At 42.1% G+C, this 17285-nt stretch overlaps 1 protein-coding gene across 1 annotated transcript in view; it reads right to left on the bottom strand.

Moving 5' to 3' along the window:
* Positions 1-14306, bottom strand: part of GRK7 (G protein-coupled receptor kinase 7) — a 46783-nt gene extending 32477 nt beyond the window's left edge. The window contains exons 1-2 of the mRNA XM_033150368.1: positions 13195-14306; positions 12094-12531 (exon numbers count right to left, since the gene is read on the bottom strand). Of these exons, the coding sequence (XP_033006259.1) occupies positions 12094-12531; positions 13195-13797 (1041 nt within the window). The 5' untranslated portion in view covers positions 13798-14306. The remainder of the gene's footprint in view (positions 1-12093; positions 12532-13194) is intronic.
* Between the last annotated feature and the right edge of the window lie 2979 nt (positions 14307-17285).

The raw sequence follows: 17285 nt of genomic DNA, 5'->3' as shown, positions 1-17285 counted from the left end.
GTAGCACTCACAAACATCTGCTTGTTTCACTTCCCTTTCCAAGCAGGGATGGGTGGGGTGGGGGAGCCAGGCTTAGTCCCCCACTGCAGAGCACATCCAGTGGGCAGGCTTCTGTCCTACCTTTCTGGTGAAGTGCAAGAAACTGTTCTGAACAGAACTGTCTTTTTTAAATGTCTCCATCACAAGCAAAAGAGTTCAAACTTTTCCTGGCTTCCTTTTTTGAAACTTCTTTTTTTGAGATGGGAGGGCATGCATTTTTTAACCACCCTTTTTTGGGAAAACCCCACACCTTCCACACTGAGACTCACTTTTGTTTCTCACAGAGATTGTCATCTGAAGTGCTTTTCCACTTTTTTCCACTTGTGTGCTGGGTGTGACACCCACCACCCACCCACCCCGGACAGAGGTATCTTGGTTAATGCTATCCAGATTAGACTATTGAAATGTGTTGTACAACAGGATTACTAAGAAATTTCAATTGGTTAGAAATGCAACAGCTATGCTGCCGACTGACACAAGTTAACCCTAACATCTCTCACCAGCTTTAAAATAGCCTTACTGTTTTTCTGTGATGCAATTCAAGGTACAATTCAAACCCGAGGATGAGGGACATTTTTCAGCCACAGGGCCACATTTTGTTCTGGTGGGTGGAGCCAGAGGTAAAGGTAAAGGGACCCCTGACCATTAGGTCCAGTTGTGTCCAACTCTGGGGTTGCGGCGTTCATCTCGCATTACTGGCTGAGGGAGCCAGCGTACAGCTTCCGGGTCATGTGGCCAGCATGACTAAGCCGCTTCTGGTGAACCAGAGCAGTGCACGGAAACGCCATTTACCTTCCCGCCAGAGCAGTACCTATTTATCTACTTGCACTTTGACTTGCTTTTGAACTGCTAGGTGGGCAGGAGCTGGGACCGAGCAACAGGAGCTCACCCCGTTGCAGGGATTTGAACCACCGACCTTCTGATCAGCAAGCCCTAGGCTCTGTGGTTTAACCCACAGCACCACCAGCGTCCCTTAGAGGTAAGAGTGTGCAAAGCAATAAATGTGATTTTTACATGAGGCTAGTTTCTTGACACTCACACTCACACACCCCTCTATATACTCCACCCAGGCAAAAAGCAGCAGCAGCAGCAGCACCCAATGATACATTCCAAGCAAGCAAAAATGCCCAAGGAGGCTGCAAGGCAATGTTGGTGAACAGTGTGGCCTGATGAAGTTATAGAATCATAGAACTGTGGAGTTGGAAGGGATCCCAAGGGTCTTCTAGTCCAGTCCCCTATAATGCATGAATCTCAGCTAAAGCATTCAGTCCGGAGGGCCAGACAGAAGGTCCACATTTGGCCCCTGAGTCTGAGCATCCCCATGCCTGTTTTAAAGACATATGGCTTCATATGTTCATTGATATAAGAAGAGTCCTGCTGGATCAGACCAAAGATCTATCTAGTCAAGCAACTGATGCCCACAGTAACCAACTCAATGCCTGTGGGGACATCATGAAGCAGGACATGAAGGTAAGAGTCCTTTCCCACTGTCATTTCCCCAGGAACTTATGTTCTGGGGCATGGGTGCCTCTGATCCTGGAAGCAGTATATAGTCAATATGTTCAGTTATTAGCAGGCTAGTTTTCCATGAATTTATCAAGCCCCTTTTAAAGCGGACTATGCTAGTGGCCATCACCTTATTGTGGTAGTGCAGTGGTGTAGCATGGTTTGCTGGTGTTCAGGGCACACATTCGCACACCAGGGGCCAGAGGATGAACGGAGCCTGTCGTCCCAGCCCAGCCATTACCACCAATGCTGCTGGAGTGACATCAACCCCAAGCTGTTTTTCAAGGCTGATACAATCGCAGCCTCGCAAAGCATCTCAAGGGCTGGCAGGGCAGCGTGAGCAGCAGCACCCCCCCCCCAAAAAAATGTGCCCTGGCAGCACCCCCCTACTATGCCCCAGTGGTAGTGAATGCTATATTTTAAACAATTCACTGCATGAATTCCTTCCTTTTGTCTGCTTCGAATCTCCCACTCTTTAGTTTCGTTGGATGACTTCAACAACAAGAACAATCACTCTGGAGGCATGATAACTATCAGGTATCCTCCTTGTTCACATTTCCTACCTTCTTAACTAAGGTACAATTTAAAATGGGCTATTGTGAGAACAAAAATGTTGCATGAAAAGAGATTGTGCAACTACAGATACTATGTGGTTAGCTTGTGAATAGCTCCATTAAGCTGATCAGAATTATATAAATATGAATACATACAGCTGTTATTAAGTTATTATCAACTAGTCACAATTATTTTCCCTCAGGTGCTAGTCTGTTGACAGGGCTTGCGCTGTCTTCCTTTGTTTTTGTCATTTCCAGTAAATTTGAGACAGCTTCATTTTGTAGCCAACATACAACAGCCTGTGCCTATGCATCCAGGAACCAGCCAATCAATGTTTGCTAGTACAAAAGCAATCCAATGCTATATTGCTTCTCATCTGAATTCATTTGTTGACTCAGCAGAGATTTCTCATTCATTTGTTTTGCAAATATCCAATTTTGCAATGGTGCAAAGGGAAAGGTGGATTTAAAACACAGCCATTGGGGTTTATTTGTTTTTCTGTGGGCAGGTGGTGGTCTAAGTCTATCGACTGACTAAAAATGAATAATGCATTTTGGTTTTGTGTCCTGGAAGTGCAGAAGGAACAGGATTCCAAAGATTAATGGGCCACTAGGCTCTTCATTTGGGCATGATCAGGGTAGAGAAAAATCTGAAGCATAGCATAACCCTGTAACTAATTAGGCTAGTTTTAAAGATAAATTTATATCAAGGAAATTTAAGGGCCACAACAATGTGAGGAAACACTAGACACTCCCACATAGGCAAAAATGCTTTAACTTCTGCTTTTCTGGCCTGTGTTTCATTGGTCTGACCAGGGGCATTGTTGGGGCGGGGTGTTGCTCAAGGGGCAAGACCTGGATCTTCTGTTCTTTCTTCTCCCTGCGCATATACTGGAGAGATATATATGAATGGCTTAGAGAACTGCAAAGCATAGTCCTGATAAGAACCCAGCTACCTCCCATCTTAATTTCCTACAGGAATTTATACATATAATTTATACATATAAATATGTCCACTTTATGCAAATTTGTGTCATGGGGTTGTGTCCTTTAAGTACACAGCCTCACAACCAGATGGCTCTCTCAGCTACTGTTTTTAGAAATTAGAGGAGACCATGATTTGACTAAATTTGCAAAGAGTCAACAAGTGTGCTTTCTGGATTTCAAGGGGTCTCATATCTCCCCACCACCACCAATCGTTTGTGGACTGGGAAAAGGGCTTCTGGGACCATTTTCCTTCTCTGTCTGATAGAGCAATAATTTCTTCTAGTGTGAGCAGTCCCCCCCCCCCCCAATCTCAGTATCATGCTGCAAAAACCATTTGGCCAGAGATAACTGCAGCAGAAAATACATTGGTGGGCACATCATCACAAATGACACTCTCTTTTAATACTTTCCAAAAATTGCAGCTGTCTCCAGAGTTTTCTCTCCCTCTCATTTCTGAATTGTTTGAACACATGCTTTCTTTGCAAAACACAAAACAACTCCGACTAAACACAAAAACCTTGGGGGGGGGGGAAATACATACTCAAGGAACCTAACTTCCAAAGCCACTCATATGTAAGGGTGGGCTACTCTGTCAGTTTCTAATTTTTGCAGTCTTCAGTTCAGTTCTCCACATTTCCACATCAGCTTTGTTTTTGTTTTTTAAAAGTCCTCATGAAAATTAATCAGCATTTAAGTGCACATTTCTCCTAATATACACATTTGTATATGCAGTTTTACCTAATGTGCATATTTATGCAAGGCAATTTTACCTGAATTAATGCATTTCGTATGTTATTTTCTCGTACATGTATGCAGTGTTAACCTAGTCTATGCACTTTTGTACATATACTTGACTGGAAAACTATATCGCAAAATCTGGAGAAGTGTGAATTTCAAAAGATTGCTTTATTTCAAGTCTGCATATTGTGCTAGAAGTGTAAACTAGATAGGTACGTTCACATTTAAACTCCGCCCCCCCCATCCCTGCTCAAATACGTGTGGTTAAGATATTGGACAACAATCAGAAATCAGTACCAAATCTCTTCTGTTCTGTTGTATAAGTGTGCACACACCACCCAGATTTCCAGATACTCCACATTCCAAAAAGCTGTCCCTGGAGTCTCGACTCAGATTGAAATAACATGCTATGTGGGCATCTTCCCTAGAGAGGAAGGAGCTTCCCCCCTGCTGGACAATACAAGAGATACAGATAAGGTGATCTCCACATGCAAGCACAAACCTGGAGGAACATTCTCATTACAATGCTCTTCTGTGCGCCACTGGATACAGATTGGAATGTGTATTTCCATCTGGGATTATATGTTGCTGCAAGAGGTTGGTTGTGTGTAGCCATAGCTGGTCTGGGGCCAGAGATTACAGAATTCTTCCATACCGTCTTTGGCTGTGTTTACACTCCTCTTTACTAGCTGTGTTTTCAGTGATGGGTTTTTTTTAAAATCTGTGCTTAAGTGACTTTACCCAAAATGCATATGTATCCTGTACTTCCTTATAAAATGCTACTGTCTGATGTGTTATTTCTCGAACCAGCTTCACACCAGTTGGAGTTCTTAAACCAAGACACCTGCTTCTTGGGAGGAAAGCAATGACAAACCTAGACAGCATCTTAAAAAGCAAAGACATCACCTTGCTGACAAAGGTCTGTATAGTTAAAGCTATGGTTTTCCCAGTAGTAATGTACAGAAGTGAGAGCTGGACCATAAAGAAGGCTGATCGCCGAAGAATTGATGCTTTTGAATTATGGTGCTGGAGGAGACTCTTGAGAGTCCCATGGACTGCAAGCAGATCAAACCTATCCATTCTCAAAGAAATCAGCCCTGAGTGCTCACTAGAAGGACAGATCCTGAAGTTGAGGCTCCAGTACTTTGGCCACCTCATGAGAAGAGAAGACTCCCTAGAAAAGACCCTGATGTTGGGAAAGATGGAGGGCACAAGGAGAAGGGGATGACAGAGGATGAGATAGTTGGACAGTGTTCTCGAAGCTACTAACATGAGTTTGGCCAAACTGCGAGAGGCAGTGAAGGATAGGCATGCCTGGCGTGCTCTGGTCCATGGGGTCACGAAGAGTCAGACATGACTGAACGACTGAACAACAACAAATTCATCCCTAGCCAAGGTGTGAGCATCTTTACAATGGGTAAAACATACCTGTCCTGTCAATGCTCCCTGGTGTGTACACAAACATAAATAAATCTGACACTAATGAAGCTGTGCTGATGTGAACTGTTAGAGGGGAAAGAACTGTGAAATGCACCAGGGGTGGGAACAACATCTTTGTGCTCTAAGGCAGAAATGTGAATATACCCTTAGCGTAGCATAGCACTTTAGCTTGCTTCCTTTATTGTTCCAGTACCAAAGTTCTCTCTTGATGCTAATTTTGCTTACAGTACGGTCCTAATACAAGTCACTCATTGAATCCTTAAAATAAATCCACAGCAGTGGTTTTTTTTTAAACATATAAAAGAAAGGTGTACTTCTGGATCTGGTGAAAAGGTCGCTAAAAATTATGCACTCCATTAAAAGAACTTAGCACTGATGCCTTGGCTGCCAATTGTGCTTTCAATGTGATTTCTAGGTTTAAAAGGACCAAGGAATAACTTTTTGCAGAATTTTAACCAAAGGGCATGTGATACGCTAATGAAAAAAAAAATCCTCCTGAGGTAGAACTGATAAACTTGAAATTGCAGATTCAGGACCTGTAGCTAGCCCTTCATTGCCCTCTTGAAATTAGAAAGCAATTCCTAAAACATCAAAACAGCTCTTCTGATGCTATCCTAAGAAATGGAATCACACAGGAAAACAAGGGGTTTTTTTTGGGGGGGGATAGGGGCATTTTGTACATGAGTTTAAGCAAAGCATGCTTTTGTCCTATTCAAATATTATGATGCCCTGTCTTCAAAACATATAAGATGACGCTCTGTACAAGTTACACTGACACCTGTGCTTAGATTCCTAAGTGTTTTGACATTGCACATTCCCAACATGGCACCCCATGTCCTACTATGGCACCCACTCACCCACTGGTGTTTGGCCTATTGCTTGGGAAGCAGTTACATGCAAAAAAATATTTTTTTCATCTTGCCTGCTTCCTCAAAAACTCTGGACCTGCAAAGATCTAATTTAACCAGCTGTATAGTTTTATTGATTTTTCCAACAGCCTGGTTGTATTTTAATTGTATTTTGGTTTTTGTATAGTGTTTTGCTTGAGCTGCCCGTTTAGCAGGCGGCATATAAACATTTAAACAAATAAATAAAAGTCATCTGTGAAATGGATGCTTTGTGGTGCCCAGAAAAGTTTCCTAGATTTCCAAATGTTGCCCTGAAAAAGTTAAAGATCCATGATATAGCCTGATATAGCAAGAACCCAATGTTGTCGTACGTTATATATATACCCACATATAGAATTCACCTTTTACAATTTACAGCTTGATCCTTTGAAAAGAACATTTGGGGTGAAATGCTTGTGCTGTTTTATTGATTGATTGATTGATTGATTGATTGTATCTATAGGGTGCCTTTCTGCTAAGGCATCCAATGCAATTATAGTTACCAAATATTCATATAAGGATTGCAGCATTTATTTTGGTACATATCTTTTTAAGATAACCCAGGAGGGGAAGAGGGAGGAGCCACAGAGCATGCATCATTTTCTCCAGCTGCATTCCACCTGCCTTAAAAATCATAGGAACATAGGTAGCTGCCTTATACTGACCCAAATGATTAGTCCACCTAGTTCAGCATTGTCAACTGTGACTGGCAGCCGCTCTCCAGGGTTTCAGACAAGGGTTTCCCCCATTCCTACTTGGAGATGCAGGGCACTGAACTTGGGACCTTCTGCATGCAAAACAGATGCTCTACTACTGAGGTGGCCCTTCCCCTGTCAGCAGAATGTCTGCTGACATTAATGTCATAATCCAGCAATGAGTTTACTGAGAGCGCAACCAATGGCTGTAAAGGCAAACCCACTAACATTAGTGAATATATTGCAAGACTTCTGACTATGAGCATCATGCATATCTTAATGTTAGTGAAATTAAAAACCATAGGTAAGGACTAGAATCTGACTTTATATGTAGAGGATAATAATCTTTGGATAATGGCACATACCCAAAGCTCTTCTACCATTGAACATTGTAGCAAACAAGCAAGCTTTTGGGGAAGCTTTCTCACTAACCACTCTTCCTAAAGTGGAAGTGGGATGAACATCTTTTCACGGAAACATGAACGACATAGTAAGTCCCTACCTTTCCCCCCTTTCCCAAAAGGGTGGGGGAAGGGAAGGTAAAGGAGGCAATTTAAGTCTGTATACACAACATACATTTAAAGCACATGACTTACCCCAAAGAATCCTGGGAAGTGTAGTTGGTTAGAGGGCTGGAAAATGAAGCTATGTTAGGGGTAAGCTACAGTACCCAAGATTCTTACTAGAATAAAGCAAGGACTAGGATTTATTTAATAGGAAGAGGAAGAAGAGCAGGAAGCAAGAGGAACAACTCAGAGAATTGTTCCATTTAAGACAAATCTAAACAAAACCAAAAAAATTGGGGGAGGATTGAACTCCAATAAAATAGTTACCTATGGGTGAGCAACTTGCTTTCGGCAACATGATTTTGAACTAGAATGCAGCTGTAGCCTCATTGGCTGTGGAGCTGCTGGTGGTTATTGTTGTTTGAGGGAAGAAGACTATCATTCTTCTTCACTATCTTCTCTGAGTATTAATTTTTATTCCTTCTGTGGTCTGCTCAGTCTTTGCTTTCACAAATCTTCAACTCTTTCCTGCTCCCCCCACCCTGAACATCCTTAAAATAAAATAAAATAAAAAACTCGTATCAGAATCTTTACAGAAAAACCTCCTAAGGCACTTTTGTAGGAGCCGAAAAAAGGGTTGCATACCCTCCAACATGTCCCGGAGGAAAACAAGGATGCATGTATTTCAGGGCTACCATCTCGCATGAGAGCACAGTGCCCGAAAACAGGATGCCCCGATTAAATCAGGACAGTTGAGGGGTATGGAGTTGCACAGCAGGCATAACATCTCTCTGTTCTCCAGTTTATAGGGTTACACTATTTATATAGCAGCACAGTTAATTCAACACTAACGAATGGTTACTGTCATCTAGAATGTGATGTGTCCTTTATTACAAAGAACAGCCCTCTATTTGAAGCTGTCTTCTATTTGCAGAGCTGGTCCAAGTCCAGTTTTAATGAACTGTAAGAAAGCAGAGCAAAGCCTTGCATGCTCATCAAGTTAGCATCTGGAGATGTACTACCGGTATATTTCTATAGTAAATTGTAGTATTTGCGTCCATGCATATAAAGTAGCATGTTTACATTTTATGCACACCTGTGTCCTCCTTTTTATGGGGCGGATGATGTATACATGGCCACCCTACATATTTAAGTTAAGCCAATTTAGAGTCCTTATGCTGGTCTACAGTAATTATATATGACATTTCCCCTTACTCCTTGACCTCAACTGAACAGTTCCTGCAGCTCATAGCATGAAGGATGACCCTTTATCAAAAGGCAATCCAGCAGTGGCCCATTTTGTTAGATACAGGTGAAATACAAATTGTGCACACACTCCAGTTGCATCTGTTTAATAGACACAATACCTGTTTTCCTCACTAAGAGCAGCACATTGATATTCATACAGTTTGTATCATAATACATCAATAGATTTGACTTCACATTAATAGGTTTTTTTGGCTGGCATTAAAACTGCCTATCTTAGGCATAATACTGCCTTCCTTAGGAATCAGATTTCTCAAATTTGCTAACATGTTCTGACTTCCAAAAGTGGCCTGATCCAGCATGCTCTTCTTATGGTCTTATGAATGTGAATACTTGAATTCTGTCATACATGACAACGTTTCTGTGGAGGAAGCTCACTCTTGTGAAATGCAACTTCGTAAACTGTTTGCTCTTGTCACACTATAATGGACTCATTTCCCTTCTGTCAAATGCTGACAGGCATGATAGGCTGACCAGAGTAAGGGAGGGGATGTGGCCTCTGGCAGGGAGATGGGATGAAACATTAAATCTGACCATGACCGGGTCACTCCACTGCTGAGACTGGGCATCATTAATTTATTTATTTCTAGATTTATATCCCACCTCTTCTCACCTGAGTCACCTTCAAAGGTAGCCCCATGTAGAGCACATTGCAGTAGTATTCTCTCTCTCTCTCTCTCTCTCTCTCTCTCTCTCTCTCTCTCTCTCTCTCTCTCTCACACACACACACACACACACACACACCATTACTAGTGGAAGCTCATCCACTTGGGTCTCCAGCTGTTTTTGGACTACAATTCCTATCAACCCTGACCACTGGTCCTGTTAGCTAGGAATGATGGGAGTTGTAGTCCAAAAACAGCAGGAGACCTAAGTTTGGGAAACCCTGCATTAGACTAGAGCAAACAGAAAACGGCCCCCACCAACCTCAGTCTATCCTTAACAAGCCCCACCTGCCGACCTATGTACAACCAATCCAGGGGGTGGCACTGCCTGTCATCTACCTCCCCCTTAGTCTCAAGTGTTGCAACGTTGTAGTAGAACTTAGCAGGTAGAAGATGGAGACAAAACTAGAATGTGCCTGTCTGGCTCCACCTACTGTTGGTCTTCCTGTCTTCTGCCCTACCAGTGTCAACGGGTACCACCTCCCCACTCAGATACCATAAAAAGAACTTAACTACGCTTTACAACCCAACTAGAAACACTCAGCCACTGCATTCCTACTTTTGAGTACACCATAGTCTTATTACACCAGTAACTCACAGATAATGTATTGCAAGCCTTGAGCATTTTATCCTAAAATAGCAAATTAAAACTCTCCTTGAGAGTCCATCTTCTGCACACAAGCCATATTAAGCTGATCTTCTGACTATTCTGTTTTAATAAGGGTTCCATCCCCCAAACTTTCATAATAACACAGGGCTAGTATTTTGAGAGTTCTCTTTTTATCTCTCATCAGTTACTTTTCCTGCAGGAAATACAGCTTTTTATTGAATTGAACCACATTCTTGCTTAAGCTTATGCATCACACCTATCAACCAGTACCAGAAAGAGACATGCTTTAGACCTGGAGCACACTCTTCCTTTTGTGTACTCACAAACCATGGACCTGCAAATTCAAAAGGGCCTATTTCTTTCTGGGAAGTTATATACAGAAGTATGAGTAGGACTTACTCTAGGTCAGGTTTCCTCAACCTCTGCCCTCCAGATGTTTTTGGCCTACAACTCCCATGATCCCTGGCTAGCAGGACCAGTGGTCAGGGATGCTGGGAATTGTAGTCTCAAAACATCTGGATGGCCAAGGTTGAGGAAGCCTGCTCTAGGGTGTTTTCATGACAAATGAGCTAACACTTTTAATGATAGACATTTGGCTGTGAAAGACAGTCACATCACACACAGCTCTGTTATAGCATACAAGCTTCCATTTCATGAAGCAGTTGGTGAAAGATCCAACACCACTAAAATCTATTTAAATAAGGAAATGAGGGCAGTATTCATGAATCCCAAATTAAAACATTCAAACAATATATAGGTCTATACAGTATAAAGCATACTGACATTCCTGTTAGCGGATCTTTTATTTGGGAAGTTTAAAAAAAAAATGTGAAATGCTCTCAAATTCTGACAACAGATACTTTCAACATAACCCTATAAACTAGATTAGACCTTTTTTGTGTTAAATTGAATAGTTATCCTTATTTGCCATAGGAGCCAACTCCTAGGGGCTGTGGGGGGCTTTGGCCCTCACAATAAAATATTTGAGGGAGCTGTCCGTCCCCCCCCCCAAGTTGATAGGCATTCCAATCCAAATGGTGTGTGTGCACTGCGTAATGTGATTGATTATGCAGAGTGGGGCTTACTTGGGCCCCCACAATATTTTATTTAAGTTGGCACCCCTCTTATTTGCTCATATATAAGATGATGGTTGCACAATAAATTACAATAAGAAAGGTGTACAGGGCAATGTAAATACGGTAAATATATTTGCCGCACAGTTTAGGTTTACATGCTATATACAAACCAGGAAAAGAATTCCAGCAGGCTATTTTTTGCTGCTGTCGTTCTAATGTGCGTTACATTATTAGGGCTACCTGCAGTGATTATGAACTGATCCTTATTTAACCTGTCTTAACAGCGGTTACACAAGAAACGTAAATTGGATAACAAATACAGCACATTACGTACCATATTTACATTACCCACTATTTATTGTATAATTCCCACTTAAACCTTGAGCGCTTTGTATCAGAATCAGTTCATAACCCTCACAGGTAGTGGTGCCATTAAAGCGATATACTAATGGCCAATGGTGCTCTTCTTTTTGTTTGCAAATATACAATTGAATGTGACATGTTACCAAACTCCCCACCACTGGTAGGGGTTTTCGTACAATTTGAACCAGAATGAGTATGTGGTAAGTTGGCTGTGGATTGTTCCGCTGCAATAAGCATAATATGGAAAAACTGAGATGAGATCATCCTTTACAATATGGGTGAACAATAAGAGGGAATCTCCACTGAAACAAACAATAGATGCTCTTGTGCCATTCCCATTCATTTCAATGGGGCTTGCACAGAAAACCTTTCCACTGGATTGTGTCTCCTTATCAGGCAGAATTGGCACTCATTACATTAAGGCTTTCACTCCCCAACAATTTTTGGAACTCTTCATAGGCTGACACGTAAACAGAAACATCTGACTTGCAAAATGCCTCAAAACCTAACAGCATTTTTTGGGGGGGGGGTAAGGTATAATTTCTTTTTGAGCAGGCGTGCCAGTCAAATTGCTCCACTGTGCATCCAAATAGTTAATAAAGTAAATCCTCTTTCCACCTGTCACTTAGAATGAAATGACCACATAAGATATTTAGTGAAGAACAAATCCCAAAGGAATTAAAGCAGGGGCTCAGTGCATTGGAAATAGAACAAGCTCTCCCAACTAGGCAAGCAGCCCTGCACGGTGAACTCTCACTTACCCTCTGGTTTATGGACTTGCCTTCCTTGACTTCCACCGCCAAGCCAAGATCAGACAATCGGCAGTGGCCATTATCATCCAGGAGGACATTTTCAGGCTTCATGTCCCTGTAGACAATTTTGATGGAGTGAAGGTGCAGCATCCCACAGGTGATCTGAGCCGAGTAGAAGATGACCCTATCCATTTCCAAGCCTCTTTCGCCCACATTGTAAATGTGATATTTAAGATCCCCACCATTCATCAGGCTCATGACAAGACACAGGGCGGCTTTGCTCTGATAGGCATAGGACAGTGTGACAATGAAACGGCTGTTGACTTTCTCAAGGATCTCCTTCTCTAACAGAGCCATCTTTTCGCCACCTTTTTTCTTTAGTCGTTTTTTGTCCAGTTTCTTGCAGGCATACATCTTGCCAGTATTTCTCACCTGAATGGCACAAACCTAAAGCAGCAAGTTTAATGAAAAAAAGGGAAAGTCTTAAGTAAGCGATGCAGACTCAGAACTGGAGAGACTATATGCCCCTTATTGCTGTTTCCATCACAATATCCATTGGTTTCAGTTTTAATTTGATTTATTTATTTATTTATTTTTTAAAAAAACCTTACTTAGATTATATACTGTATTGGTGGAGACTATTATGCCATTTATGGGTTCTCTACTATGCTTTGCAGATTATTTGAAAGCAATGAATGGAGCAGCAGCAGCAGCCATAAGTGTTTCCATTGGGAAACCTATTTCATCTCATGTCTTATTTGCATAATTTATGTTCTTAACACTTACTGTGCATTGCCCAGAGAACTTTTTATTGGACAGTATAAAAATAGTGTAAATTAAACAAGCAAGCAAACCACATGTAAGACATTTTGAGGAACAAGGAGGAAGGGATATAGTTGTGAAAAATAAATGAACCCCTGCCTAATGCTGCTGAGTACATGTTAGTGCAGAGATTATCAGAGAAAAGGCTGAATATGGGCTTACGCCACAAGAGATCTTGCGTATGCAGAGGACTAGCAAGTTGCCCAGTGCTTGTTGCCTGCTAAAGGCCATTCATTGCATGGCCTAGGCCCATCTGCTTGCCCAGGAGATAAAAGAATAGCTCCTTACCTCTCCAAAGCCTCCTTTGCCTAGTACTCGGAATTCGTCAAATAGCTTCTCGTTTATAGGTTGGCGCTCAAAGCCTTTCCATTGCACAAACTTATCAAAGAATGGGCTAGTCTGGAAGTCATCAAAGGGTTTCCCCTTGAGATAGGCATTTGTCTCTTCCCTGGCTGATAACGTGACTTTTTCAAGATCATCCTTGCCAGCTGCCTGGCACTTGTTTGACAAATCTGCACTGAGAAATTTCAGATAGCTGTTGCTGCAATTCTTCAAGTACATGTTGACTATGCCTTCTAGGTAGCTGTCCTTGATGTGCTCCTCTGCCAGCTCCCAAGCAACCACTTCGTCCAAAAACTCTCTGGCTGTCAGGTAGTCAGGCACCGTTTCCAAGAATTCCCGGAAAAAATTCTTGCCAATGGGCTGCTGCTCACAAATGAGCTCGTAATCCATAGTCATAGACTTTTTGATCTCCGCACATTCCTCAATCTTGGGCAGAGCTAGGTTCCGGCGTCTTTTTTGCATCTCCTTGGCATCCACATCTCCGCTTTTCCTGGCCTCAAGGTATGCTGTGTTGGCGATCAAGTTATCCAGTCCCCCCATGTCACACATCTTGGCGATGTACTAGGGTGGCAGAGCCTCACTGGGGCAAGAACACTGGCTTGCCTTGGGGTGGCTGCCTTGGTATGGCTTTCCCTGCGCCACTGCTTGAGTGTAAGTGCAGGCTACAAACACATGTTAGGGAGACCGACTACTTTAGCATTAAATACCTCTCAAGGATTTTCACTAAGTACCTTTAGGTGTATGTACCATTTGTGGAAAGTGGCTGGTAAGAGGTTTCTCTCTAAGGAGCTTTGGGTTTGCTATCTATAGCTAAATGGATGACAGCCCAGGAGAACCTCATCACGGCTGCCACAACTATCTGGCGTACATTTCTCAACTCAGCTCCTACTCTTCCTCACACAGGCCTGAGACCACTCTGACCTCAGTTTCAACCCCATGTCCATAGAGAACACATGGCATCATGCCCTTTCACAGAGCTGATATGTTTTCCTGCCCACCATCCCAGGCACCTTTGATTCTCAGGTATGCCAAAGCATGTCCACCATGTCTGCACGCTCTGAAGCTGGCTTTTTAAAAGGTATTTTGAGATTTTCTGTTTTTTTGCAGTGCTTCAAAAGAAAACATTCAGCAAAAACAACAACTCTCTTCGGAAACACGTAATTATTTGAAGTGGCAAGCTGAGAAGGAAGTATCAAGGGGTTTAGTCGGATTTCTTTTAAAATGCACCATTCAGTCCTAGAGTGAAAACCTACCTCAACATACAGATAGATGCCATCCAGGGAAATAACAGTATTGTGAGCTGCACTTCTATACTGCACAAAATCTTTGTTGTTGTCATGGCACAGCTCCCTCTGAAGGAACCCAAATCGGCTTAGACAAAAAGCAAGTGAAGAATAATTGGTGCTCTAAAAATAAGGATGATGCCATGTACAATCAGAACGAGAGAGTCTGTTTCCTTCGCAACATAGCAGAAGTTAATTCTCATTCCCAAAATATAACTCGGGTGTCACAATTCTAGCTCCTGAAATTGAAAAGCCCACTTGAAACTAAGTTTTTACTTCAGTTCTTCCCTGATTCTGACAGAACTAATGGGATTACAATGGGAGCTGGTAGTGACCCCTATATTTAGATGTCCTAACACTTCTTTACAAAGGATTGCTGTAATTTATTTTAATAACTCTCACACCTCCAGTGCTGGAGAGTGGAGAGGGAAGGGGTCACACTCCAATTGTCCCAAGGGGTCAGTATGCACAGTAGGACCAGCCTTTGCTGTGTTCCAGTTTGAAGAAGAAAACATTTTCAAAGGTCAATTTTTTTGTTCTCATTTGCATTTATCAGGCACACTGTGGTGATCTGTCTAAGCAAGTAACAAGTCCCAATGCAGTCTCAGGCATGTAGCCAAAGCAACCATACATTCATAAGGCTTGCCAGTGGACATACAGCTCCTGAAACACGATTTCTGCTCAGGCACACTTTGTACTATATTTTTGTAGCAGAAACTGGAACACAGTAAATTAATTAATACCACTTCAAAACTATTCAGTGGCTCAGAGGTTCAGACCAATTCCAAAACACCCTATAAAGACCAAATTTGTTCATACTTATGAAGCTTAACTAATTTTTGATTGATAGTTAAACTGAATAGTTTCCTGTATAGTTGGAGTGAAGTGTTCCATCTTGTGGCATCCAGGATCATTTGAGATACAAGTGTCCGCAACCCTTCCTTGAGTGCCTACTTAACTTGCACATAATCTAAAGTCTCATGTTGAAATATGTAGGAGCAAGGGACTCTTAGGAAATGATTAATCACCGCTCATCCAAGAATAAAATAACCTTCTATTACCTGGGCACAGTGAGCAGGAAGAGGCTTTTAACATGGTAGAGGACTCCAATGCCATTTATGCAGCAAGTTATTTAGCGATCAACTTCAAATTACCAGTCTTATGGAAATTACTATGCACAAGCCAATCGTGCCTGCTTTGTGGCTCCTTGCTGGCTTAGTGTTACATCTGAACCTAGGGTCATGGTTTGTTGGAAAATACCAAACCACTGTCTCTGGCATTCCATTCTCTTGCTCTCTTGACTTCAGTGGCTTCCTACTTTCTCCTCTTGGCTGCTCCATCCCCTCCCACCCATTTCTGCCTTTTCCTTTTGCTCTTTTTGGTTGCTCTGCTTTTTCTTTAGGTACTTGGGTGCCAAGCATCCATCTTCCAACTTCCTTCTTCAGCTTTATGTACTTTTGTGTTGATGCCACCTTATGTAGAAGATGGCAGTAGAGAACAGGGGCTCAGAGGCTTTGTAAGCAGCAGGGAAGCCCTCAAGGGCATCATTGTGCCCATGGGCACCCCAATTGCAAACATTCAGGGGAAAGCCAATAAGTTCCACCACTGCTTAGACTACTTGATCCAGGATTATGTAAAGGGTACAACAATTTTGCACATCTCAGTTCTAATCGGGGGGGGGGGTGTTCTTCAGAAGTTTATAGCAAATGGTAGCAGCTTTCATGAGGTTGAACTGTTGTAGAGGTGAGACAGAAATTTGGTTTACGAAATTGCCGTTTTGAACTCAGGTCCATGCAAGGACGGAAACCTCAACCTTCATTTAAGCTACTCAGCAGGGGCTGGTATTCAAAGCCTGGATTTGTATGCATGGTGAAATGGTTCATTCAAGGTTGAAGTGGGTGCCAGAAAATAAAATGTTTGTTTCAGCACTGTTTTCAATATTTTAAATGCTGCAGGTTAAACTCACATTGGTCTCATCTTGATTATAATTAAGATCAGGGTTTGCTTATTTGTTTGCTAAGGGGGTGGTAGGGCAAATATGTAATAAATGATGATCATGATCCAAAGGGCTACACGTGAAATGCACTGGGGCTCTCCTGCCCTTCCCCTTTCCACAACAACCTGTCCTGCTATCCACAAAGTGTTTCTGAAGGTTTAGGGGACCGTCTGGCATAGGAACTGTTGCATTGCAATGGGATACAGCCAGAAGGGAAAATTCATACACATGCAAGTATCTGGATTCTGGCTTATTTGGGAGGGGGGGGGTGATTTTACATATACCATAGAGCAGCAATTATTTGCTAACTATCCGTCATTTCTGTTAAGTCTTCAACTAACAAGATTTTTAATATTTGCATTTTCAGTTATATTGCTTTATGGAAGTAAACAACCTGAGCACTTCACAGGGTAAAAGGTTCAAGAGTGAGTGTTGGAGAAAGGGCCATAGGTCAGTGGTAGTGCCTCTGCTTTGCATGCATAAGGTCCCAGGTTCAATCTCAAGGTAGGGCTGGGAGAGACTCCTGCCTGAAACCCGGCAGTGCTGCTGCCAGTAAGTGTAGGCAATCCTGAACTAGACAGACCAAGACTCTCACTTCATATAAAGTAGCTTCCTATGTTCTTACGAGCAATCTGTGAGAAATACATATTTAAGAATATCAATTTTAACCTTATTAGTGCCAAAGTAACAAATATTTCTAAATACGTAAAGGAAATATTTTATCTTAATGAAAGAAAGCAAAAAAGCAAAAACAAATG

The sequence above is a fragment of the Lacerta agilis genome, chromosome 5, assembly GCF_009819535.1.
Source record: "Lacerta agilis isolate rLacAgi1 chromosome 5, rLacAgi1.pri, whole genome shotgun sequence".
Lineage (NCBI taxonomy): Eukaryota > Metazoa > Chordata > Lepidosauria > Squamata > Lacertidae > Lacerta > Lacerta agilis.
Note: the sequence above shows the minus strand (reverse complement) of the source record. Positions and strands in the feature narration are given on the sequence as shown.